The sequence below is a fragment of the Manacus candei genome, unplaced genomic scaffold (genome assembly GCF_025592945.1).
Source record: "Manacus candei isolate 608988 ecotype Guabito, Panama unplaced genomic scaffold, ASM2559294v1 h1tg000069l, whole genome shotgun sequence".
Taxonomy (NCBI): domain Eukaryota; kingdom Metazoa; phylum Chordata; class Aves; order Passeriformes; family Pipridae; genus Manacus; species Manacus candei.
The window spans coordinates 198949-224864 of NW_026138117.1; the positions used below are offsets into that span (position 1 = coordinate 198949).

At 39.7% G+C, this 25916-nt stretch overlaps 1 protein-coding gene across 2 annotated transcripts; it reads left to right on the forward strand.

Moving 5' to 3' along the window:
• Positions 1–846: 846 nt before the first annotated feature.
• On the forward strand, positions 847–25911 carry ASMTL (acetylserotonin O-methyltransferase like). 2 transcript variants are annotated; one of them, XM_051806974.1, is made up of 13 exons: positions 847–996; positions 1957–2088; positions 3810–3857; positions 4447–4511; positions 7138–7199; positions 9285–9393; positions 12518–12944; positions 14722–14884; positions 16635–16819; positions 18765–18894; positions 20004–20147; positions 20688–20810; positions 25586–25911. In XM_051806974.1, exons 1-13 carry the CDS (start codon positions 904–906, stop codon positions 25798–25800), a joined length of 1896 nt encoding a protein of 631 aa, XP_051662934.1. In that variant the 5' UTR covers positions 847–903; the 3' UTR covers positions 25801–25911. The 2 variants fall into 2 exon arrangements, with proteins under 2 accessions (XP_051662934.1, XP_051662935.1); XM_051806975.1 differs by lacking the exon at positions 25586–25911 and adding an exon at positions 22450–23708.
• Positions 25912–25916: the final 5 nt, after the last annotated feature.

Sequence of the window (25916 nt, forward strand, 5' to 3'; positions counted from 1 at the left end):
CTTTCTGACCTAAGAAATGCGTGATAGCACCTCTTTGCAAAATACTTCATGCAAGCATTAGTGGAGAGGAGGAGACAGGATATAAAACAGGGCTCCTGTGGTGTGCACTGGTGACCCACACCTTGAGTACTGTTTTCAATTCTGGGCCCCTCAATTCAGGAAGGACACTGAGGTTCTGGAGCAGGGCAATGAAGGTAGTGAAGGGTCTGGAGCACATGTGCTGTAAGGAGTGGCTGAGGGAGCTGGGGTTGTTTCCCCTGCAGAGGAGGAAGCTCAGGGGAGAAAGACCTTATTGCTCTCTACAGCTACCTGAAAGGAGGTTGTAGCCAGGTGGAGGTTAGCCTCTTATCCCAGGCAACAGTAGAGAGGACAAGAGAACATAGTCTTAAGCTGTGCCAGGGGAGGTTTAGGTTTAACATTGGGAAGAATTCCTTCACAGAAAGAGTGATTAGAAATTGGAATGGGCAGCCCAGGGAAGTGGCGGAGTCACTGTCCAGGAGGTATTTAAGGAAAGACTGGATGTGGTGCTATGGTCTAGTTGATATGGTAGTGCTCGTTCATGGGTTGGACTGGATATCCTCTGAAGTATTTTCCAACCCAGTTGTTTCCGTGATTCTGTGGTTTAAGCCCACGCCAGCTGGTGCGCAGCTGATGACCGGCGCAGCTGATGACCGGCGCAGCTGCGGCCTTCCAGGCGAACACCCTTCCCCTCACGGCGGGGCGACCGCCGAGGTACGTTCCCACCGCCGGACGCCCACGGCCCCCAAAGCCGTATCCCCGAGCTTCCCTTTCCCCTTCACTCACGGCCCGGCTCCGCCCCCCGGCCCCGCCGCCACATAAGACCGTCGGCGCCTCCCCGCCCCTACCCGGTGCGCTGCGGGAGGCTGAGGATCCGCGGCAGCCATGGTGTTGAGCCCAGTGCTGGGGAAGCTGGTCAGCAAGCGGGTGGTGCTGGCCAGCGCCTCGCCGCGCCGCCGGGAGATCCTCACCAACACGGTGAGTGCGGCCGGGCAGCGCTCGCCTCGCCCGGGCCGCGGTGTGCGGGCAGCGGCCGCCTCCAGCGCCGGGCCGGGCCTGCGGGGCCCGCCCGCTCCCTGCTCCATGGGATCGGGGGGAGCGGGCCGGGGGGAGCAGGGTAGCCGTGTCCTTTCCGTAAAGCATCTGCGGAACGCAAAGAAGGCCGTAACTCGTCGTTCACCCCGTTCAGCCCCTGCCTCGCTAGGCAGGCCGCGGGAGGCTTTCGAATAGCACTTCGGTAGTACCTATCCAATTTAGATTGCTTAGTGTTATTATTCTTAATAATTCAAGTGAGAAATTGAACTTAGATGGAAAAATTAACTTCACAGTACGAATGTTTGGAGAAGTGCTGAGGTTCAGGCATGTACTCAGTTGTTAGAAACCTAAGGTGCCTGCTGGGTGTAGTAAATTCGCAAGTGTAACCTGGAAACAAAAAATTGAGGTTTTTGGGGGTTTTTTTTGACAAAACCATACAGAAAACGGCTGGTTTTGTTTTCTCTTCATCACATGTATAAGGACATGTAAAGGCTGGTAAAGCTCCTATAAGACTTTGCACAAGTGCTGTGCATAGATTCAATTAAAAAAAAATCCACTAGTAGAATACTCTGTTTATGAAGCACATCAGTTTTATACTGTTAGTTCTTATAGGAAAGGACTGATGAAATTACTAATGCAATTAGCTTCTAATAAATAAGCACACTGGTTTAGAAGTTCCTTCTGACTGCTTTTTTGTGTGGTTTTTTTTTAGGCTGTTTGCAAATTATATGTGTGTGCTAAACACTGTGGTAGAAGCACTGTGTTCTTCCCCTATGGGTTTGCCAGGGGAGGTGTGTTAAAGTGGAAAGAGCAAGAAGTCAAATTTGCCACTTGCTTGATATACCTTGTGAGCAATATTCAATAACGAGACCAGATTGATTGCATCACTTTCCTCTGTTACAGGGCCTGCGGTTTGAGGTGGTTCCATCCTGGTTTAAGGAGACACTTGAAAAGTCATCTTTTGCAGCCCCTTTTGAGTATGCTGTGGAAACAGCAAGACAGAAAGCTCTTGAAGTAGCAAACAGAATGCATGTAGTAAGTTACCAGCTATTTTGGCAATGAGATTTTTGTCTTTAGGTGGTGCGTGTTCCTGTGACTCATTTTGCATGCACTGCTTAAGTGACCCGAGTCCTTTTTCTCCACCGAAGGTGAATAGCTATTTTTCTGTCATTTGTAAAAGACAGCTTTCTGTAATTAATTTGCCTAATCAAAACTCTCATGCCTGCAGTTGAGGCTTTGCACAAACTGCAGTAGCCTGCATCTTTCGTTAGCAGCAAACCTCCTCTTGTTTGGGAGATAGTTCCTTTGAAAAGTCAGGTGTGTGGCTGACCTAATTCCAGGTGTTTGTTGATTGTGAAGACAGACTGTGGAAAAACCCTGATATGAATCCAATGCTTTGCTGTAGCATTCACAGAACAGTAGTGACAACAATAGCTCAGAATTTGTGAGTGTAGAAATACCAGAAGAAAGCAGAAAAAAGACAAATTCTATTCTGGACAAAGAAACAGTTTCATTTCAAGAAGGGAGAAGTTGATGTGCCTTCAGGTTCTGTAGACAAGAACCTAGTTTTGTATCCTAAATTTTATCAACCAGTGATGCAGCTTAAACTGTCAGTGATGTATTTGACTTATGACCTTGACTGTTATCACTGTGTTTGAGCCATAAGGCTGTTGTCTACCAGGACCTATTTTGAAGTCTAGCTGATTAAATCCCATAAAATGCACCATAATAATTTCTTAATAATAAAGCTTCGAAAGAGAGAGGTATGTTTGGTGATGCTATACTGGTGGCAGGAAAGGAGTACTGAACACTTGAACTGTGTTGCCAGAGGTCACCATTTTTCAAAGCAAATATTGCATGATCTCTAAAGTAAATTGTTACCCAGTTTTCTGTCAACTACTTTTCAGACAATGATACCACATTAGGAGAGTGGATTTTAAACCCAGCCTCACTAAATGACTTACTTTGGACTTTCGTTGCAAAACACTGTGCTGGGAATAATGCTTGTTCAATGGATTTCAAAGTAATTCTTCATACAGGAATTAGTACCACTAATTTTAGACATCATTTAGCAATTTAAAGCATATCAACAGCATTTCTATAGAAGAATTGCCTCCCTACAAATGTTTTAATGTAATGGTTGCAGTTACAGATAGGTTTCCTGTCATGATGTGTTAAATAATAACCATGTACCTGATAACATGCAAGTAAATCAAAACTCAGCTGTTAAGGACAGATGCAGTTTAAAGTCAAGAAAAAACTACAAGGAATTTTTATATAATGCTACCTCTCATTACCAGAAAATGGACTGTATATGTTCCCTTTTCAAAGAGATAACAGAGGTGTAGCTGGAGAAAATGGCTTTTATTTTTCAATAAAACTTGACTTGGAAATGTGATCCCAGAGGGCTGTATTCTCTGGCTTCCATAAGGGCACTTCCTTTAAAGGAATTGTCTGCCACCTTGAAGATCAGGTTGACCTTTGAGAATGCCTTCGTTATTTCCTGGATGCAGTTGTTCATTAACAACATATTTGAGCAAATTTGTGATGTGAGAATAGGCTGCTCAAGCTTCACTTTTATGGCCATATGAGTGATTGCTATTTTCCACACAGTGCAAATGAAGAAATTGTCTCGTTTTCAGATCAGTGTAGAGCCCTCCTTGTAAACCAGTAAGCTGATGTTTTCTCACTGTAAATTTTAAAAGATTTCTATCTATTCTGACGAAGTATTATCTTCTTTCTTTATGCCTTTGCAGAAGCATATGAGAACACCTGATGTTGTCATAGGAGCAGACACTATTGTGGTAAGAAGTCTTCTGTGGTTTAGCATTATTTTATGACAAGTGTAGGAAATACTTGCATCTTTAAAGTTTGAAAGCTGCCTTCACTGTGAAGTTTGTGTTTCTGGATGAGTCTTTTTTCCCAACAAGGTAGTTTTTGAAATCTTGAGAGCCAGAGGCCTTGTTGCTGGTTTTGCAAACACTAGTACTGCATAAGTATTGCCTTGAATCCTCTAATATGTAATGGAAATCCTGTTCTCAGGCAACTGTTGGCTGTCGAAGTCCAGATCATGTAAACTGTTCAGTGTTGTGCCTTGTAGAAGGCATCATTTTATACCTGTCATCTCCACAGAGATTGGTGCATGGTTAAGGACAGAAAAAGTTGGATTGCCCTTTTGTTTGAGAGCTGCGACCACTGGAGGGGATAGAGTGTGACACTCATTATGTGCTTGACCCTAAATTACCTGTTCTACCAAAATATCTGTGCTTCTTGCTCTACTCAGTAGACTCATGTTTGAAGCCCTGACTGAAACCACGGTTTAAACATAATTTCTGACCTCAGTTTCTGAAAAGTAATAAAAAGCAGCACATTCACTCTGTCTTTCTGTTTTAGTCTGTGGATGAGCAGATCTTGGAGAAACCAGTTGATAAGCAAGATGCCTATAGGATGCTGTCAAGGTCTGTAGTTTTAAGTAAGATTCCAAATATGTATATTAAACTGTTTTCAAAGGAGCTGTACAGATTCCTTGATGTATATGAGAATCTCCATGGACACAAATTTTTCAGTGATTTTTAAGTAGAGTAAACCAGTTCTTCCAATGAAAAAGTTAGACCTGCTTTTATGTTACCTATGGCTGCTTGCTCTTGCCCTTCCACTGTAGGAAGCTGATCAGAGACATAATGAACTGTTTTGTTTTCACTTGGATTGATTTTGAGAATCACTTATCACAAGACTCTGCTTCAGCTGGTACAGGATGGGGAGATAAGGAGAGAAATCACGGTGGGAAGGAGGATGGCACCATCATAGCAGTGGTTTGAGGCTTGAGATTTAATGGAATAATGATAGCATATCTTGGGTTGGAAGGGACCTTAAAGATCATCTAGTTCAAACCCCCCTGCCATGGGCAGGGACACCTTTCACCAGACCAGGTTGCTCAGAGTTCCATCCAGCCTGGCTCTGAACACTTCCAGGATGGGGCAGCCACAGCTTCTCTGGGCAACCTGTTCCAGTTCCTCACCACCCTCATAGCATAGAACTTCCTCCTAATATCTAATCTAAGCCTACTCTCTTTTAGTTTGAACCTACTCCCTCTTGTCCTGTCACTACAGGCTCTGGTAAAAAGTCCCTCTCCATCTTTCTTGTAGGCTCCCTTCAGGTACCGGATGGCTGCAATTAGTATTACACATACAAGAAAGTACATGCTCATATGAGTTCATGGACAGTTTCTTTAAATTGTGTAGTTTAACTGAGGAGGAAAAATCTCTTTCCATCAATGTTCTCCATAGTTGGTAGGCTGGTGGGGTTTTTTTGAGGTTTCTGCTTTTTTCCTACTACAAGCTTAATGTTGTTTTATAGCACTTTTTTTTTTAAAGAAACACTAACTAATTCTAGTCACCTTTGTGAAGGATGAGATGTGAGGAATCCTCAGATCATGCTTCTGTTTTATTGGGGAGTAGAGGAAGAAAAGGTGCACTGCTTGTTTCATCAGTTTACGTTATAACTCAGACATCTAAAAAGTGAATACAAGTGGCTTGATGTTTTTTTGAGTTTTGTTCTGTAAGTGTATATAGATTTTTAATTTTTTTCATTGTTGAGTGTTTGATCCTAAGTGGCATGTTCAAATTTAAAAGTAGTTTTTTAAAACAAAGAAGGGCTAGCAACCTGTGTCATTATTAGGAGATTCACAGAGGAGTCTTGTCTGGCAAGAGATTTTTCACAACTGTTTTTGCTTGAAATTATGCCATGTCCAGCTAATTAATTTTTTTTTTCTCCCCAGAGCCTAATCTACTTCTAACATATGCAAATGTTTGGGGTTTTGTTTTGTTTGTTGTAAGTTTAGTCAATCAATATAAAATGCATGTAATGTTTAGCTTTTTGGAACTCCAGGAAAAAATGCAGATGGTGATACATCTTTGCATGTATCCAAGGTGTCAGATGAAAATTTGCATACACTGTTTCATCTTACAATTCAGTGTGGAATCTTTAGGGGACACAAAGAGTGTGAGATGCTTCTGATCACATCCAAAAATATTCTGGCTAATCATTGAGGCTATTCCTTAAATAGTCTCTTCAAAGATTCACGTTCGCTTGCTATTTATTATACTTCTATTGCTGACCTTTCCCAAATCTTTGTCTGTGAAGCCCAGCCATGAGAGTGAGTGAGTGATTGCTGACACAGTAGATTAATGAAGTCCTCAAAACTAATCAGCCACAGCGTGACACTCCAGAGCCACTACAAGAGGGAGTGAGGGGAAATGGAATTTGGATTCTCTGCTCTCTGGCTTGCCGTGGGATTTCTGAGGGCCAGTCTGGATGAAATGAGAACATATGCTCTAGTTCCCTATCACTTGCTTAGTCTAAGTTGCATCATCTAGCTATGTACTGCCAGCTTTTAGTGAAGATGGCTGTAAAAGCAGTATTTGTGCCGACTGGTCTTTTCTAATGCATTTGAAATAGTCACTTTCCTGATGCACAGTGAATAAACTGATAGCATGGACTACTTTTCCAGTACAGTACAAGTGATATTTTGGAGACTTGAAATAACTGAAGCTTTTGATAGTGGGTTGTTTGGGTTTTTTTGTTTTTTTTTGGTTGGTTGGTTTTGTTTCACCCATGTCTTTTCACCTATATTGAAATGACTAAAATAAAATATATTTGTTCAGGGTGCATGTCAGACCCATTATCACAGAACCATAGAATCAGCTGGGTTGGAAGGGACTTCTGAGATCATCAAGTCCAACCCTTGATCCACTACCGCCGTGGTTACTAGACCATGGCACTAAGTGCCACATCCAGTCTCATCTTAAAAACCTCCAGGGAGAGGTTCCACCACTTCCCTTGGAAGCCCATTCCAATGTCTGATTACCCTCTCTGTAATGAACTTCTTCCTAATATCTAACCTAAACCTCCCCTGGCAGAGCTTAAGACCATGCTCTCTTGTCTTACTGATAGCTGCCTGGGAGAAGAGACCAACCCCACCTGAGTGGTAGATTAATATAATGGTCTGTTTCTCAGGCTGTAGCAATGTAATCACGTAGAACATTTCATAAGACTGTTGCTTAATGCACATCTTTTCCCTGACAGGTTGAATGGGAAAGAGCACAGCGTCTTCACAGGAGTGGCTATTATACACTGCCACAGTAAAGGTATGTGTTTCATTTTATTAAAGCTCGGTATTTGCTTTAGAAGTTTCTCATACTGACTCATATAAGTGGAAAAAAAAGGATGAAAATGTTTCATTTACAGTCTGAATTGGTTTTCTACTCAAGAATTACCTTATCGAAATAGAAATAAAACCTCCCCACAAAAGCCAATCTTCTTGCTGTATTGAGTTTTCACACAGGAAGGAGGATTACAAAATACTATAGACTTTAGAAATACTGTCTCTGAAAGCTGTGAGACTAATTGAAAGACCAGTGTAAATTGTGGGAATATTCTAAAGAAATTCAAGTAAGGCACTACCAAGTGTGAGACTGAGCAGAAACTGATCCATATTAACTTGATTCCTCTGTTCGGTTTACACTGGCTGATAAATACAAGTGGTTACTGTTATCTGTAGTTACTTCAATTTTCAGTAAATAAGGGCAACTTCAGAGCCATTTTTAGGGCATGAGTAGAGTAATGGCTTAATGGCTCAGACGGTTAAGGAACTGTAGGGAGCAGTACATCAGTGTTCTTTATCAGATAATTTATAGAGTAAGCAAGTGATTTTTATGTGAACTGTACCATTAATATAATTTGAGGAGTGGTTGGGGAGCACTGTGTAATAATTATGCCAATATTCCTTTTGTTGAGCTTTTGCAGGGATCATTTTTCTGACATTTCACTCAACACAGTCTTTCTGTAGATAAAGTATTTACAGGTTTTAGTATTTTCTGGAGTCGTTACTTTTAACTCTTGTAAAATAGAAATAAAATCAGTAACCCAGTACCCTTACTAATATGCTAGTACAGTAGAAAGAGAGCTGCTGCAAAAGAAATAAAACACATTATCAAAGGGTTCCAGGGAGCAATCCAGCAACAATAATATTACCTTTAATTGTGTACTGTAGGAAGAAAGTTAAAGTGCACACAACTGTAGTACTGATGCTATAACAGCACATCTCATTTAAAATTTGCAAATTTAAGCTTCATCATATTCAGATGAATAAAAATACTGTAAATCTGCATATTTCCCAAGTGATGCCATCAGTGGAAGGATTTTCTAGAATACATTTTTAGTTTTAGTTTATAATTAAAATGCTTTTGTTAAGTACCACATATATATTACAGATGAAATTTTTATCTTAAGCTGATTGAGGTTTTTTATCAATACTGAAAGTTGTAGTAATCTGTCTTCACATGCAACAATTTTCTTATTATATCTGGTTTATTAAATGTTCGGGGCTTTTTTCCACACTAACACCATTAGAAGTTGGTTAGTATTCTCCCCTTGTTCTGTACTGTAGATCTTCCATACTCTTCCTCAAGAATTTCCACTCCTGTCAAGACAGTGGTAACAGGAGATGCTGATTTCGGTGTTTGTAGAAAAGAGCAGAGAGAACTAATAACCTGTAATATGCACACTCATTTGTGCAAGGTTGTTTCCTTTTGAACGTGTTTTGGAAAAGCCTTCGCCTGGAACGATACCAGATTCAGTGTACCAGGTGCAGCAGGGTCCCTACCCATGTGTTCAGTACTTTATTGCACCTTCCCTCAACCACTTCTAGATAGAGAGGTCTGAAATAATCTTGTCATTTCCTGAGAGATGATAGGAAAGTGTCAGTGGTGGTTACTGATGGGATTGCTGGATGCCTGAGTCTGCAGTGCAGGTGCAGCTGTGCATTCCCACTCTTATGACAGCTACATATTGAACTATGATGTGTTGTTAAGAGTTCTTTGACAACAGTCATAAAGTTGGAAGGCTAGTTGTAGCCTTCTTTGTACCCAGTGCCAGATGTGTGTGCCAGCGGTCCATAAGTAGCTCTGTATAAGCATTATTAAAGAACATATTCCACAAAGGGAGAGCAATCTGTTAGCCCCAAGACAGGACTGCAGAGCTTGGAAATGCAAGCTTTTACTGTTTTGGGGAAGTTACGAGTCCACTCTCTCTCAAGAATGTTGTTAGTCATGTCATACATCTGTGTAGTATCTTTAAGTTTTTCCCCAAGCAAAATTGTGAAATGTTTACCAAATAAAACTTAGATGTTATGCCCTCTAAATTACAATTCCTGTTTCTTTTCTTTTCTGTAGACAGTAAGCTAGAGATGGAAATTACTGATTTCTATGAAGAGACTAAAGTAAAATTTTCTGAGCTGTCTGAAGAGCTCCTATGGGAGTACATTCATAGTGGGGAGCCAATGTAAGTAAGACTCTGATGCTATCACATGACATTTGAGAATAGGTCTTAGGGTATGTTATTAAGCCACCAGCATAAAGTGTTTGGTCCTGTGAAAAATTGCTTTATGTGTACGATAAATGATAGCATGGGTGATGCAAGGTGAGTATGTTGTTTTTTTTCTTCTCTAGAGCTGTCACTTCTTCAGGGAAAATGAGATACCTTCTTAGAGCCTTAATGCATTTGAAAAGTGAAGTCTGGAAATACTCTGGATTAGAGCAAGCACTCATGCAATATACAATTAATTCTCTGTCAGCAGAGGCATTCAGGATCTTCAATACCTGAGACAATACAACTAAGCCATAATTATCTTTTAGCTTGTGTTGCTGCTACCCTTGTAATATACTAGTTACTTATATATGTAGACACCATGTACAAATATACTAGACAACAGTGATTCCACAGAAGAAACAGGATGAGAACAGAATGCCTAACTACTACTACGAAGATGAAGTTGTCTAGATTGTTAAAAAAAAAAAAAGACAAGTACTTCTTTGGAGACAACAAGGGAATATTTGTGACTTGAAGGAATTTGCCTTTTCTTTGTCTTAGCTGAAGCCTAGTGAAGGCGTAGTTAGCATTATGGACTGCATATCAGGTGATCTGAGACGACCTTTAGTCTCTGTAATTTGAATTCTGACCGTGGAAGGATTTAAACTGTAGTGGTTTTTAAATTCATTTGTGCTATAAAACAATACAGTCATGTTTTACTGGGGAAAGAGAAACCAGTGTAGACTTAGGATTTATTTCAGTGCTTATTTGTAAATGAGGCATACTTTCTGAGCATGCAAGGGTCTCAGCTTATTAAATAGACTGATGCTAAACTGGATTATGCAGAGAAGAATGTTTTGGCAAGACTACAGCTTGTAATAGAAATTCCTGGGGTTTTTGAAAGGTGATCTTTAGTGTGCAGCACATCATAAAGTAGTAGTTTGAAACAGAATTGACCATGGATTTTTAGGATGAATGTCAGGTTGAAAATTATTTATGAATATTCTGACTATTTCCTCTGGAAGAAAATGTACTTTAGCAGTGCTTTGCTGCAACAAAATGGCTCATGAGCAGCACTGGGTCATTCTGTTAATTCTGCTAAACAGGGTGTGTGACAGCAAGGGTTTCTGAAGGACCAAAGGTTCAGAGAATATATTTCATTACTCTCTGAGGCAGAAGACAATTTATCTTAGTTTATAAAATCAAGAAGATAGGAAGCATTTGTTCTGACTCTGTGAAGGAACTGCTGAATTTAGTGTCCTCTTGGATCTGTTTCTTCTTTTCCGGCTCACTGTAGAAAGAAGGCTGGACCATAGTAATCCTAACTGTTTTAGGCTTGTGTAATGAGTAGACTTAGTTTCTGCCAGCCTCTTTGACCCAGCTTTTTATTTTGTAATCTTTCCCTTGTGAACAACTTTCTCCCCTCACAACTTCCAGTGTGAGGATCCAGTGTGTTTTTTGGTAGCTCTTCTGTTTATGGCAGCAAAACCAAAGGACTGCACTCTTGGAAAGAGGTGATTACAGAGGGTGGAACTCTACAGTTTCAGCCTTAACTGTGAAGTAATAAAATGTAGAATGTAAATGTCCTACTCAGGATCCAATGCCAGAATATAAAGTTCTGTAGAAAAATAAATAATATGTGGCCAGTTGTGTTAATGGTCTTGGTGGAATATGATACTACTGCTTTTGATGGTCACAATGTTTTTTGCCTCCCTGTGAGCATATACAAAAATTACTTCACCCTACTGGTCTGTGACTTAATTTAAAAATGAAAAGACATTTTAGTCATTGTAATATTCCTAATTTAGTCGGTGTAAGTCTTAAGAATGTTATAAAAGAATAATTTAAACAATGACAAAGCTATACAGTGGTGCTTAAAATGCCAGATAAAAGGAAAATCCGTTTCCTAACTTATAGCAATTCAAAAATCGCATTTGCTGGGATACCGATTCTCCTGTTTCTTTTAGGAGACTATTAGAAAGGGAATCTGGAAATAAGTTCTAAAAATGTAAAGAACTGTTTCTGATCAAATCTAAGATGAAAAATTTGCAATTATTCTTTGGGTAGTAACTTCCTTTCACAAGCAGTTTATGTAATTCCATACTACCTTAAGTTAATAGATCTAAGAGTGACTGACCTTTGGTTTCAAAGCTTGCTGACATAGGCTTTCAGATTCTGTTGTTATGTAGGAAACATACTTTTAACTGCCTTCTTCCTTCTATGCAAATAGTAAAATTGTTGGGTCTATTGCAGCTTATCTGCTTGTATGTATTTCCAATCCACACTGTGGAATTTGCATAATTACACCTAAAGACAAATTAGATTTCCAAGGTTACTTTCTGTGCACGTACATTCCTGTGCCAAATTACCAGCATTACCATGACATCTAAGAGCACAGTGTTGTGAACCACAATTCTACTCGTATCTTGGATGGTTGTGCAGGAGTTGGATAGGGCTGAATGAAATGTAGTGGAATTTGTTTGAATGGGTTGCTCCTTCACAACAGAGTCCTGTCTTCCCGATCCTCATTTTAGGTATTGATGTGATTTGAGAACTGCAAGATGCATTCTAAGGTCATTTTAGTTCTAGTATGCCGTCTTCATTGTGAGCTACTTTGGGACCTGACATGTTCCTAAAGGCTTTTCAGCCTTGTGGAATAGGGTGAGGGTCAGCATGCATCGGAGTGACCAAGTGGCAGTGTCGGTCTCAGTGACTCTTGCTGTTACCTTTTTGGTAGCCAAGTCTTGGGGAATGCTGGGTAACCTATGGCAATACAATCAGCTGGTGTTACCTCCTGATTAGATGACTGTGGCATTTGGGCTGAAGCATGTCTGAAGCATGAAGACCTTTGGCTACTCACCCTTAGCAGAAATACTGATCTTTATATTTATCTTGTGATTTATAAATTGAAGTGTTGAGCCTAGCTAGTAGATTTAATCTGCCTCTAACTAATGAGTACACTATTATATATAATATCATTATATATTATATAATCTTTTTTCCAGCTTCTGCAGTACTGGTGGATTTTTTGTGTTCTGTGTTACCTTTGCTCTTAACCCTAATTAGATATATGTTGGTTTTCCTTTCTCTTCCCCAGGGACAAGGCAGGTGGATACGGTATCCAGGCCCTGGGTGGAATGTTGGTTGAGTATGTCCATGGAGACTTCTTGAATGTGATGGGATTTCCTCTGAATCACTTCTGCAAAAAGCTAGCAGAATTGTACTATCCACCCTCTAAGCATAATGTACAACATAAAAAGTATGACTCTATCCCTTCTGTGGACACTTTTGAGAACCTAAGTGATGGAGAAAGTGAATCTTCAAATTTCACAGAGCACAAAGGTGCCAGTAAGTTGGACAGCAGTGGGAAGCATTCCTCAGGAGGTGTTTACACTTCTGAAAACAGTTCTGGTGTCAGAACTAGTTTTACAGTACCTTTGGAAAATCAGAATGGAGTGTCACAAAGAGCACCAGAAGTTCCATCTAAAATTCTAGAGTTGATGGATGGTTTTAGGGCTTCAAAGGTAAAGAAAAAATAAGACTATCCATTACATTGCTGTCTGATATGATTGTTTCATTGGGCTTCAATATGTACCAGGTAATATGAAATAACTTGAGCTGGGGTATGAATGTATTAATAATTAGAAAAAAAGGACCACTGAAGTTCTAGAGAGTCTAAGATAGCTGAAACATTGTTGGGTGGGTTTTTAATTTGCTTTTATCTGTTCTGTCTGTTCTATGAAATTTCAGTTACCCATTTGATAATTTTTCTCTCTCGAGCTGAGAGGGAAAGTTTTGTGAGGTTTTGTTTTTTTGGGGGTTTTTTTTGTTTGTTTGTTTGTTTTTTTTAACTGATCAGAAGAGCACAACCAAGCTGAAATTTATATACTCTGCAAAGAAAGCATTTAATATGGCTAACTTACCTGCCTTAAAACTGTGACAAGAATTGTATATATTATATTTCCTTTCTGACTTTTAATGCTTAGCATTAGAATTCTGTGGAAGATCTTAATTTTTTTATTGCCTCTTAAGGATATTGTTTTTTAACAACCTATTTTGTGTTCCAGATGTGTTTAACTGATAATATCCATACTGTATGTGATGGTTGCATACTCATTAGAGCTCATGAACAGAGTCACATGCTCTATGTAGCAGCCAAGCACGATGAGAACTGTATAGCTGGACATTTTAAGTACCCCAGGTTTTCTACTCACAGTTTCAGTGTAGTGAAGACAATAGTGAAGAAGGGGAAGAAGAAATGAACAATGATCATTCTAATAGATTACTCTTCTCCATCAAGTCACTTGTGCTTTTGGAAAAGCAAGTGCTAAAAAAAAGTGCTAAAGTGGCAATGAAATGCAAAGTTGGAACTAAAGATATAACGAGTTTGAGGGGTAAGAGGGAAGTTAATCTTTTCCTCTGTTTAATTTCTATTAAGCAGAAGGTCAATCCATTTCCTTGATTACCATTAATTTTTAAGTACATTATAGTCGCTTGCAAAGAAATGCATTCTATGGTTGCTGTGTGCCTTCACTCTTGAGCACTACATAAATTTCTTGGTTTTAGGTGTTTTAACTACTTTAGAATCCTGAAACTGCAAAATTGCAAATTTCAAACAAAGAGGTATATATTATTACATGTCATTAACTTTCCTCTCTGGTTTGGTTAGTATATCTTTACAAGTTCAGCTAAGGTTTTCAGCTTAGACCACTATTGCCCATGGGCTTTTCTTCACCATGAGGCACTATCTGTTCTCTCATCCCCACTCCATCTGTATGTATCCTGTTAAGCTGTGATGTAGTGCAGCTGTGTGGTGAAGTTGTTTGGGTTTTTTTCCCTTAATTTTAATAAAACAAGGACCCATATCATAGCAACTGACTCTGTTACACTGTTTTTGTGGAGAGTTTCAGTTCTATATGTTTTGGGTAAATCAAATTTAATTTGATCTTTTGGTATTGATTCATATGCTTAAGAATGTTTGACCTTATGGAACAGTCTTTTAGATGAGAGTCTGCTAGATATCTGAATAAAGAAGTGATCTTCGTGCAAAATCTTTAGATTGCATCCCAGAATATTTTGAGTTCCCTTCTCTCCTAAACGCTTTTGCTAAAAAATTGTCGGCTAAGATACTGAAACCCTCTGAGAGGGAAAGAAGCAATTTTTAGGAGTTTGTTAAGCACTTAAGTGTGTTGCACTTTAAGAACAGTAGTTGCTTAGAATAATTGTAGGCAGATTCTTTTGTTTCTTGGTTGCAGTCTTTTAAACTCAACACACTATAGCAATTTTTTTACCTACATGTAGGCTCTGCTTGTAGCCTCTAAGCTGAAGATATTTGATCATCTGAAACATAAAGGTCCACTGAAGGCTGTGGATATTGCAAATGAGATTGGAACCTCTGTGTGTGGAACAGAAAGACTCCTTGATGCGTGTGCTGCTCTTGGATTACTGGAGAAGACACCACAAGGTGACTAATTTATCCTCCCTGCAACTCTATGTAACTGAAAGACTATAGGACCAGAAGAGATGCTTTGAAGGTCTATCAAGTCTAACTTGATACTGTGGGTAACTTGGATTTGGGGGAAGGGGGAACAGATGTTGGTCCTTTGCTTTCATTATCAGTAGCTGGAATTGATCCGTGTTGGGGCAAGTTTTATGCAACAAACACATTCAGGTGTCCTTTGTGGAAACCTTAGATTGTGTTTGCTCTCTGGACATAGTACTGAGCAAGTATCTAAGAAAAGGTTATATGGACAGTCCCAGGGAGCAGTGTAATAGCTCAGATGTGTCATCTGCACTTGGGTCACAACAACCCCCTGCAGCACTACAGGCTGGGGGAAGAGTGGCTTTAAAGCTGCCCAGTGGAAAAGGACCTGGGGGTGCTGGTCAACAGCAGATAGATATGAGCCAGCGGTGTGCCCAGGTGGCCAAGAAGGCCAATGGTGTCCTGGATTGTATCAGAAATAGTGTGGCCAGCAGGACCAGGGCAGGGATCCTCCCCTTGAACCAGCACTGGTGAGGCCACACTGCAAATCTTGTGTTCACTTTTGAGCCCATCATGACAAGAAGGACACTGAGGTGCTGGAGTGTGTCTAGAGAAAGGTAACAGAGGTGATGAAGGGTCTGGGGTACAAGTCTTATGAGAAGGGAGCTGGGATTGTTTAGCCTGGAGAAAAGCAGGCTTAGAGGAGGCCCTATCACTCTCTACCTGAAAGAAGACTGAAAGAAGACTGTAGCAAGGTCAGAGTTGGTCTTTTCTCAAAAGTAACAAGCAACAGGGTAAGAGGAAATGGCCTTGAATTGTGCTGGAGGAGATTTAGATTGAATACTAGGAAAAATTTATTCTCTGAAAGAGTTGTCAAGCATTGGAACAGGCTGCCCAGGGACGTGGTTGAGTCACCACCCCTAGAGCTATTTAAAAGGCATGTAGATGTGGCACTTGGGGACACAGTTTAGTGGTGAATTTGACAGTGCTGGGTTAAAGGTTGGACTTGATAATCTTAGAAGCACTTTGGTGGAAAAGACTTTTATGTTCCTATCTAAAGTAAGGGTCAAATTCCGTTCCCTGCTGCAGCAGTGCAGTCAGTCTTCAGCAGAGAATCGGGATTCTAATGAGAGCTCTGGAATGTGTCCTTTCATGAACAACAATCTAAATTTTAGTTCCCTTAACTGTAACAGTCCTTGAAAGTCTATGTAGGTGAGAGAGTCAGTATTAGGAACTTTTTCAGTCCACACTATGTATTTCTAAGTTTCCATATATATCATGTACATAGTAAGACATGAAATGGTTGAGTGTCAAGAAAAGGAGATAAAGGAGCCTTTTTAACTTGGTTAAAGGTCAAGACAAAGGCAAAACATACTGGAGAAAGCTTGAATTTAGGGAAGAAGAAGCCATAATCTAAACAAAAATGCAATCAAGGATGAGGGACTTCTAATGCTCTCCCTTGAATATTAGGGATCTGAGATACTCAGATTTAAAATAAAAATAATAAGTTAGTGTGTATCTATATTTTTCAGCATCTAAATTCTTTTTAGGAACTAAGTACTTGCTCCTTTTAGAGTGACAAGAGTTTGGGAATTCTTTACTTTTTATGCAAAATTTCTATTAATAGCTCATAAGATCAGGATTTGCTAGCAGGAAAACATGCTTTCAGATTTTAAGTGACAGTTGTAAAGTACCGAAACAAAGCTGGTTACAATTGTTTTCTTCCCATAAGGTTATGGTAATACAGACTCAGCAAATACCTTCCTGACCTCAGATGGTGAATACTCACTTCATGGCTACATTATTCACTCTAATGATCACCTTTGGCCTCTCTTTACAAACTTGGAGTCTGCTATCAAAGAAGGCAGCAGGCAGAACCATCGAGCCTTTGGAAAGAAAGCAGAGGATTTATTTCAGGTAATAAAAACTCTCATTAGTATCAAAGCCAGCTGTGAGGAGCCCAGAACTGATCTAGGGGCAAGTGGAGACTGTGCTGTCTCAGGAAGTTTGTCAGTCTCAGAACTGGTAGAAACACAGAGCAACTCATGAGTGCCAGGCTTCTGTTCCCTTCAACTTTAGGCTATGAAGTGGTAGAGCAGTTACAGCACATATTGGGAAATTCAAGCACTGACAAAAATTCTGTCTGAAGTGTTGCCCATCCCACAGACACACTCACAGAACAGCCTCTAAGCTTGTTTAATTTACATTTGTGTTCTTTTTATAAAACCAATTAGTACCTTATCACACATGCACTCCTTTCATATTGGGTGCCAGTCACTTGATACTGATGTGCATCCCATTTGGGCTGTTCTGACTGTGTAGTCAAAGCTGTTTTCTGTCAATGCATTGGAGAAGGGATCTAATCTCCTTTATGATAGTTTGTAGTTTTGTATGTGCTTCAAGCTGCTGTATGTTGCTGATAAAATTGTAATCCTTTCCACCAACTGTTTCCATCTCTCTGGCATTCCTTTTCCAATACTAGCCCAGGTGCATGTGTTCAGACTGGAGAATCACTTAGGGTTATAATTAGCCTAACTTGTGAGTTACCCATCTGGTGAAGCAGGTGGAGAGGCATAAATATTTGTGCCTGTTTAAGGAGGGAGCTGTTAGTGTGAGCAGGAGAATGTCAGTTCATCTCTGACAGCAGCGCTGGCTTAAATTGTGTACTTCAGACTACATCCTGAGGTTCTTAATTTGTATTTAACTTCTAGATGGTGATGAAACCAGCCTCCTACAGGAGATGTCTACATCCCTCATGTACAGTTGATGGAAGGAAATAAGAGCTTTTGGAGACTTAGGAAGGTCTTGTTAACCTAATGTTAGTATTTAGATTACTGGTGAACAGAAACTCCTTTAGGAATCATTCAAAGAGAATTCATATACTTTACGTTAGGATAGCTGATGCCTAAATTTATATACTAATTCAGTGATTTAATGAATGTGAACTGGATCTCATCCTTTGTTACACACCTGGATTACCAACTTGCCTTCGCTTGAGTGATGCCTGTGACCAGTCTGGACCTGGGCTCTCTGTATGTACAGGATAGTATGTCTGAGCAGAAATACATGAGCTGCCTATGGCACTGTGCACACCACAGCCTAGAGATTCTTCTGTTCCACTGTAACCACAAAACCAGCCATAACTGGTGAAATCTGTATGAAAGTGAGACATAAAGGGATTCATGCATATGTATCATGTAATGAGATTTTGATACTGAATGCTTACTTCTTCCCTAATTAAAAAAAAAAAGGCCAACAAAAAATTGTATGAGCTTTAATGTTTCAGATTTACATTATAGTCCAGTTATCTGGTTATTTTCCCATGATGGGAGAATAAATGTCAGAATTAAATGAAAGCAATTTGTGAGTATGTCAAGAAGAAGGAATACCTGAGGTTGTCTTTGAGTCTCCTAAATCTGCCCTTTCAAACAGTTTAAAGTCTGGAGACATCTTGCTGTTGAACAAATGTGTTAGTAATTATATGTGAAAGACACACTACTTCTTCAAAAGGCACTTTTCAGATTACCTCTTTTTCCTGCTATGATGCCCCCGCTCCCACGGGTAGAAGTGTTGAATTTAACAGCCTCTGGGAGTTCACCAAGACCCGGTTCAAACCAGACAAGTTTGTCTTGTGAGACACACTGCAAAAGATGTCTGTGATCAGAATTCTTGAGGGGATGCAAAAGTCTGCTTTTCACTACAGTAAAACAACAAAGGACTTTCATTAGCAATTATTCAGTGGCACTTTTAACTGATCTTTTATTTTTAGAATTCTAATGTTCACAGTGTGCACCTACTGTCTTGGTTGTACATAGTTTTAGATAAATAATGAAAATCAATTCCAGGTTTTTTTTCTTTTTAGGACTATTATCACAGCCAGGAGGGAAAGCAGCGTTTTATGGCTGCCATGCACAGCATTGCTCGCCTGACAGCAAGAGACGTGGCTACAGCATTTGATCTTTCGCGGTTTAAATCTGCTTGTGATTTAGGAGGTATTTCTTGTAATTGTATTTGTATACAAATTAAAAGGAAAAGCTTGATTTCAGTTCCACATTTTATTACTTAAAACATATGTATCATTTTTTTACTAGAACTGTAGTAATATTAACTACTGTTATTTTCCTGGTATTGTAATGTCAGAATGAAGGAACCGAGTGCAGCCTAATTGAAAGCAGAGTTACCTAAATGGTATTTGAGTAGTTTGAAATAAGTGAATGCTTGTCTCAAACAGTTACATACTGACACAGCTCAACACAGAAAATAAGATAGTTTGTGGCTCAAGTGATAGAGCATTGGGCTGGGAGTGCCATTTTAAGCTGTGTTGTTGGTCTCCTTTGACACGTCCAAGATCTTCAAAAGTAATGAAAGTAGTGAACCACTCTTATTGGGGTGTCAAACTTGAAACACATCACTGCTAGAACAAAAGGGTTTGATTCTTTTTGGTTTCTTTTGTTGATTATTTTAATAATATCTAAGATGTCCACCAAAATGTTGAAGACCAATGGTACACCTGAAGAAACTCTTCTTGTTAGCAGCCTTTTTTTGCCCTGTGCTTGGAGCTGCACAGAGGGAGTGTTATTACATAGGGAAAGATCCACTGAAGGAAGAACACTTTCTTTAGTGCCTGGGGAGGTGGACAGCATGTCAGAGGAATTAAAACAATACTGGTGCAACCTTTGCCACTTTTGCAGATACTCCAACACTTTGTGGTCTTTATCCTTTGCTACACTGGAGAGTGTTTGTCAAACTTCATATACTGGTGCTTTTTAAATTCTAAACAGTTCTAGTGCTCTTTGTCAACAAATTAGAAGCCCTTGCCATTTCATTTACAGCTTTTTGCTCCCCGAAAAAACTCTGAGGTACTGGTATCAAAGGTCATATTAGCAATTCTGTATCAGTAAGGAGTCATGCCTGCATTCCCCAAGCTTTAAAACATTGTTCTAACCACCAGGAAGTCCTATTGCCCATGTTTAATTGTGGAGCTGACTGTCTGCCTCTAGTTCTGATTTGATGTCTCTATTTTATATACAGCCTTGTCCTTAAAAATGCCTGAAAATGCTGGGAGAAAATACTTGATTTGACTTTTTTAAACTTTTAACAGGTTGCACTGGAGCTCTGGCTCGTGAATTAGTACAGATATACCCAAATCTCAAGGTCACAGTATTTGACCTTCCAGAAGTCATTGCAAACATCTCTTACTTTCAGCCTTCAGGACAACACACAGCTCCAGTGACATTTGTATCAGGTAAATGTAGTGCATGATCTTTTGAATGATTTCTGTTAATCCTGAAGCACAGAACAGGCTCTTTTGCTGCTGCTCCAAAAATGTATCCTAGTACAAGGCACTGCAGACTCACCCACCCTAAAAGGGGACATTGTATTTTTCAAGTCTGTGAGGATAAAAACAAACCTGCTGTGATTGGAGAATGTGGATAAATAAGTATGAATGAGTCATTTTTTGATTAGCTCTGGGAGCAGAGGTTGCATGTCCTCAGGCATTTAATTTCTAGGCAAGATCAACATGGTGGCTGCAAAGAACTTTGTCTCCTTCCTTGCTTTAGGCTTGCTCTCCATTCTTATGTTACAGAATTCTTACCTGTGATCTGATCTTCTTTTTAACTAGGCTTTCCTTATCTGCATATCAGAGCATACCTGTACCTGTTCGTTCTTGTTACTTTCTTTACCTCTGCTGCAGCTCCTAGTTCCTCTGCAATATTTTAATTTCATTTTGTAGGAACATATTCTGTGGTTTCTGTAGGAATGTACTAACTTTGCTTTCCAACAGGTGACTTCTTCAAGGATAAGCTTCCAGAAGCAGATCTTTACATCCTTTCACGTATTCTTCATGACTGGCCTGATGAAAAGATACATGTACTGTTAAGCAAGATATCAGCTCTTTGCAGACCAGGTAAGTTTTGGGGGTTTTTTTCATCTTGTGGAATTGAAGGTGAATGTTAATGTATCTTTAATGAGTAATAATAAGTTCATATTAAAAAAACATATTTCTCTGTTCAGTCGTAGTAGCCTTTGCTTGAATGTCTAGGCTCGCATTATGGTAATATGTACTAAGAAAAAGAAGGAAACAAAACTGCAAGTAAAATTATATATAAATAAGCTTTTACTATAGTTGCAGGCTTCACATACAACTGTATCATCTCCCCAGTCTCTGACAGGCCCAGTCTTTTTTACTAAGCACTGTATCACCAAATAACTAAGCATGTGCTTATTTCTAGACACAGAAATGGTCTAACTAAAGTTCCTTTAGGTTAATCAAGAAGCAGTGGTTTTGCTGTCATTTTGCTGTCTCAGTAGTGCCCAGAATATGGTCAGCTGGCTGGAGTTCAGTACTACTTTATGCACACATACCATGAGAAGTATGTAGCCTCTTTGACTTTCTCCTGCATTTGAATTATAGAATCATAGAATAGTTCAATTCAATAGTTCCAGTTAAAGTTGGAAGGGACCCATAAGGATCATCCAGTCTAATTCCCTGCTTCTTGCAGGACTAAAACTAGATCATATGACTAAGAGCATCGTCCAGACGTTCCTTGAACTCTGTCAGGTTTGGTGTCATGACCACTTCCTGGGGAGCCTGTTCCAGTGCCCACACATGTTCTGGGTGAAGAACCTCTTCCTAATGTCCAAACTGAACTTAGCCTGATGCAGCTTCATTCCATTTCCTCCTGTCCTGTCAGTGGTTGCCAGAGAGAGGAGATTGGCACCTCCCCCTCCACTGCCGACCTTGAGGAAGTTTTAGATAGTGATGAGGTCACCCTTCAGCCACTCCTTCTTCAGGCTGAACCAGCTGCACCTCATAAACTTTGCCCTTGAGGCCTTTCACCATCTTGGTCACTTCCCTGTGGATACCCTCTAATAGTTTGTCCTTCCTACATTGAGGCAGCCAAAACTGCACACAGTATTTGAGGTGAGGCTGCACCAGTGCAGAGTAGACTGAGGCAATCACCTGTGTAGTGATTGGCAGTACTGTGCTTGATGCATCCCAGGACACAGTTGGCCCTTTGGACTGCCAGAGCACATTGCTGACTCATATTCAGGCAGTATTAAAGATCAAAGGAGAAGACAGAAAGCAGAAAAGCCTGACTGCTAAGGTCATCTGATTCCTTAATCCAGCTGTAGCCCCGAAGTTTGTTTCAGAGGAGAACATTCAAAATAAGATCTAGGCCATAAAGTATAATCCTGATTATAAATTAAAGAAAATTGGGGGTAACTGTATTAATCTTTTTATGCAAAGATTTGTGTATGACAGATACTAATGGGAGTTGTTTGGTTCAAATGAAAGGCTGAGTTCAAGAGTCAGGCAGTGACATGAACTTTACTGAAGTGGAGACAGTGCTCTAAACTCTCCCTTCTTTTTAACAATAACACAGTTGCCTCCAGGAAGAGATTACTGAAAATAAAGTTCTTTCACTGATTTCCATTAAAAGATTAGCCTGAGGGACTTCTAGAACTGTCTCTGAACAAAACACTAAAAACTTGAAGCTAAAAATACTTACACTGAACCACTTTTGATTGTTTTGGAATTGCAGGAAGTGCCTTGCTAGTGGCAGAAACTGTGCTTGATGAACAGAAGACACACCCTTCTAGAGCTGTGCTGCAGTCCCTCAGTATTACTGAAGGCAAGCAGAGAAGTAGCTCAGAATATAAACAGCTACTGGAGAAGTACAGGTTCACAGATGTACAAATTAAGATCACAGGAAACTTATTAGATGCTGTTCTATGCTTCAGAAAGAGTCTGTAACTGTAGTATGCCCAGAAGCAAACTGGGATTTTCATCCACTTGTGCAATATATGCATCATCAACCAACACCTGTTACTAGTTTAGAATTATTTTGACCCTTTATCTGAAGCAGAGTTATTACAAAAAGTTGGACTGCAGCTCCTGCAGGAGTGAGTTCTATGCATTTTAAAAGGTATCTGGGGCAGGCCAAAACTCCTGTGTATGAAATACCTTAATGTCCAGTTCTCTTGGCAAGTTTTCAGACTGTATTAAGCTTAGACTTGACATATCTGTATAGCATGTCAAGTTAAAACTTCAAGCTTGTATTAAGCCACATTAATACCTTAGTTTTTTTGGACTTAAAAATAGAATTCTCCTTCTGCAGTGTATTCAGTGGTTACTGCTCATTTTTATCAGAAATGAAAAAAAATAATATTGTGCTATCTGTCTGAAATTTGGGATATTAATCCCCTTTTTATCACTGTTCTGTGGGACTTTACTCAAAAACATCTTAAGGACACCCTTTTAAGCATTCTTTCTGCAAGCAAAAGTGAAAACAGGACAAAACTCAAATGTGTTCCTACAGCAGCTATAACATCACAAAGGAACTTCAGTGGCCTCTGACCTCCAGCCATAGTCTGTACACATACAAGTTGCAGCTCAGTGCTGTTCCTGTTGCTTACTATCACTTTTGGGGGTTTCTGAATATGGTTGAATGGCTGTATATGTTTTCTATCTCATTACTTGAGATGAGTTTTAGGATTTATGTATAAAACCTCTTATGAAAATTAAAAATAAGTTTCTTCATGCTTCAGTCATTAATTGGAGAAGTATGTGCTGTATCTTATCTCTTCAAGTAATTTTTTACTGTTGTCATCTCTCCTAATGTTTGTTTTTTTTTCCTGATACTTCATTGATATTTGTTTTCTATTTAACATATACTTTGTAGTGGAAGCCTCTCTGGAAATTAAGGCTGTACTTTCAAACTAGCTTTCTTCTTTATCAGTTGTGAGTTTGTTGCCTGTCACACTTGTACAGCAATAATCCCAATAAACCAGTTTGAAAGAGGCTGTGCCAATACTGACCCACCAACCTCAGCAAAAGAGAGCGAGCTGATGAGCAAGGTCAAGAGTTGCATCTGCCTGGATGTTACTAAGTCAAGAGTTACTTTGCTCTTTGAGCACTGAGTAAAGGAAACGTGCTACAGTGATTCAAATCATCAGAAGAAACATGCCTACTACTTAGCATTTCAGCTGTCCAAAATCTGGGAAATGTCAGACTTCTACCACACTGAGGTTTTTAATTCTTAGCAGAAGGGGTTTTTTAAATGGAAATTTGACTGATCTCATCTGTACAGACATTTAAAGATAAGGCCAAATATTCAACAACTGAATAAATTTAAAGTGTTTCTTTTCCATGTTGACATGAAGCATGCCAGTAGCTTAACAGGGTTGTATACTGAGGCTCATTCCAGCAGTCAGATGTTTCTCATCTCATACTTAGTCATAATGTGTTCTTTAAGCTGCTATAAGCTGTTTGAGTCAGAAAGTTTCAATCCTAAAGTTAGCCTGCCTATAACTCTCACAGACTTTAAAACTGTGCCCCTAAGTACTATGTATCTGACTGTAAAATTTGAATAGAATGTTCTTGGTTACCACACAACCTCAGTGTACTTTATGATTAAAGCACAACACTCCATACACATTAAGCGTTAGTCCCTTGGGCATGGTGTCTGTGGTAATGCACCACAGCTTTGCACTCTCAGGATAATTAAGCATTGGAGCAGGTGGCCCAGAGAGGCTGTGGAATTTCTGTCCTTGGAGGCTTCAGGATGTGAGAACAAAGCCCTGAACAACCTGAGCTGACTGTAGAGCTGCCATTCTTGGAATGGGAGATTGGACTGGAGGTCTCCTGTGGTCTGTTTCAGTCTCAGATGTTCTATAATCATTTGGTGTAGCCCAGTCACCTGAGAAACTATAAGCTCATCTTTTCTCATTAATATTCAAAATGAGTTTTTCAGTTGCTGTGGAGAAAGCTGATATCTTTTGCTGACTGGTAGAAGGGGTGGATTTAGTGGTCTGACACTGAAAATATTTCCTAAGCAATACACATAACTAAGGAAGATTTTCAAGACATGAAGAATGAGGGGGTTAGGTTTTAAACTTTCTAGTCAATTGTTAAATATCTGAGGTGTATGAGTAGGAATGGCTCTGAGGAGATTGTCTTAAAGGGCAGAAAGATATGAGTGTTATGCATCACTTAGTAATAAAATTACTGTAAACTGCTGCTATTTTGATCTTAGTTGGTGGCCTCCTACCCCCACTGTGCCAAAAGAAACCACCACATAAGATGCAAGACAAATAAGTAAAGCAATGCTTGTTTTGTCAGTAGCCCTCTCTTGGCTTCCCTTTCCCCTCACAGGTCGGAAGATGGAGGAAAAGACTCTGTGTAAACAGGAGCATTTAAGTTTTGTTCTCATCCTTAGGTCAGTCCCACCACAAAGAATTCAGTTCCTACAGAAATAATATACACAATATATTGTACAGAAACATTGACTTCTCTGTTTCTATAATGTTCGCCATCCACTGCTTTGTCTGCTTGGCAACATTTCCATATGAATGTGAAGCAGCAGTATATCCCAAAAAGAAGCAACTTGATTACTGTCTCAGTTTTCCATAACCCTCATGCCCAATCTACAGAAGTCGTCCCCTTTTCCCCTGAAAATGGACTCACAACTTTGACTTGTGTGTGATCACTCCATACTCTGAAAGGGAATTTCCTGGGGTTTGTGAGAAGAGTGGATAATTCATTTAATAGTAGAGCAAATCCATACATAATAAAGGAAGTCACCTGTGTCTTGCAGTTTGTATCCCCACATATGGCAGCAGAAATTTTCCTTCCTGATAATAGATTAAAACTGTTCTATGTGGTTTTTTTTAAATTAGGCTGTGCAATTTTGCTGGCTGAAATGGTGTTGGATGATGAGAAGAAGAAGAGGAGCACAGCTCTGCTGCAGTCTTTGAACATGCTTGTGCAGACAGAGGGAAAGGAGAGAAGCGGCTCTGAATATCAAGCCTTGCTGGAACAACATGGATTCACAAATGTCAAAATCAGAATTACAGGAAATTTGTTAGATGTCATTCTCTGTGTTAAGACCTAGAAAAAAATGGATTTAGTAAAATCTGGATGTCTTCTACTCATGTTTGCTGTTTTGTAATTATGCAAGTACATTCAACCCCTATCAATGTCATAAACAAGAAGTGTTATGTCAGCTTT

Coding starts and splice junctions, on each gene's coding strand:
- ASMTL (XM_051806974.1), top strand. CDS start 904: ATGGTGTTGAGCCCAGTGCTGGGGAAGCTGGTCAGCAAGCGGGTGGTG. Junction 3,858..4,446: donor TAGGAGCAGACACTATTGTG/GTAAGAAGTCTT, acceptor TTTCTGTTTTAG/TCTGTGGATGAGCAGATCTT. Junction 20,148..20,687: donor TCCAGTGACATTTGTATCAG/GTAAATGTAGTG, acceptor GCTTTCCAACAG/GTGACTTCTTCAAGGATAAG.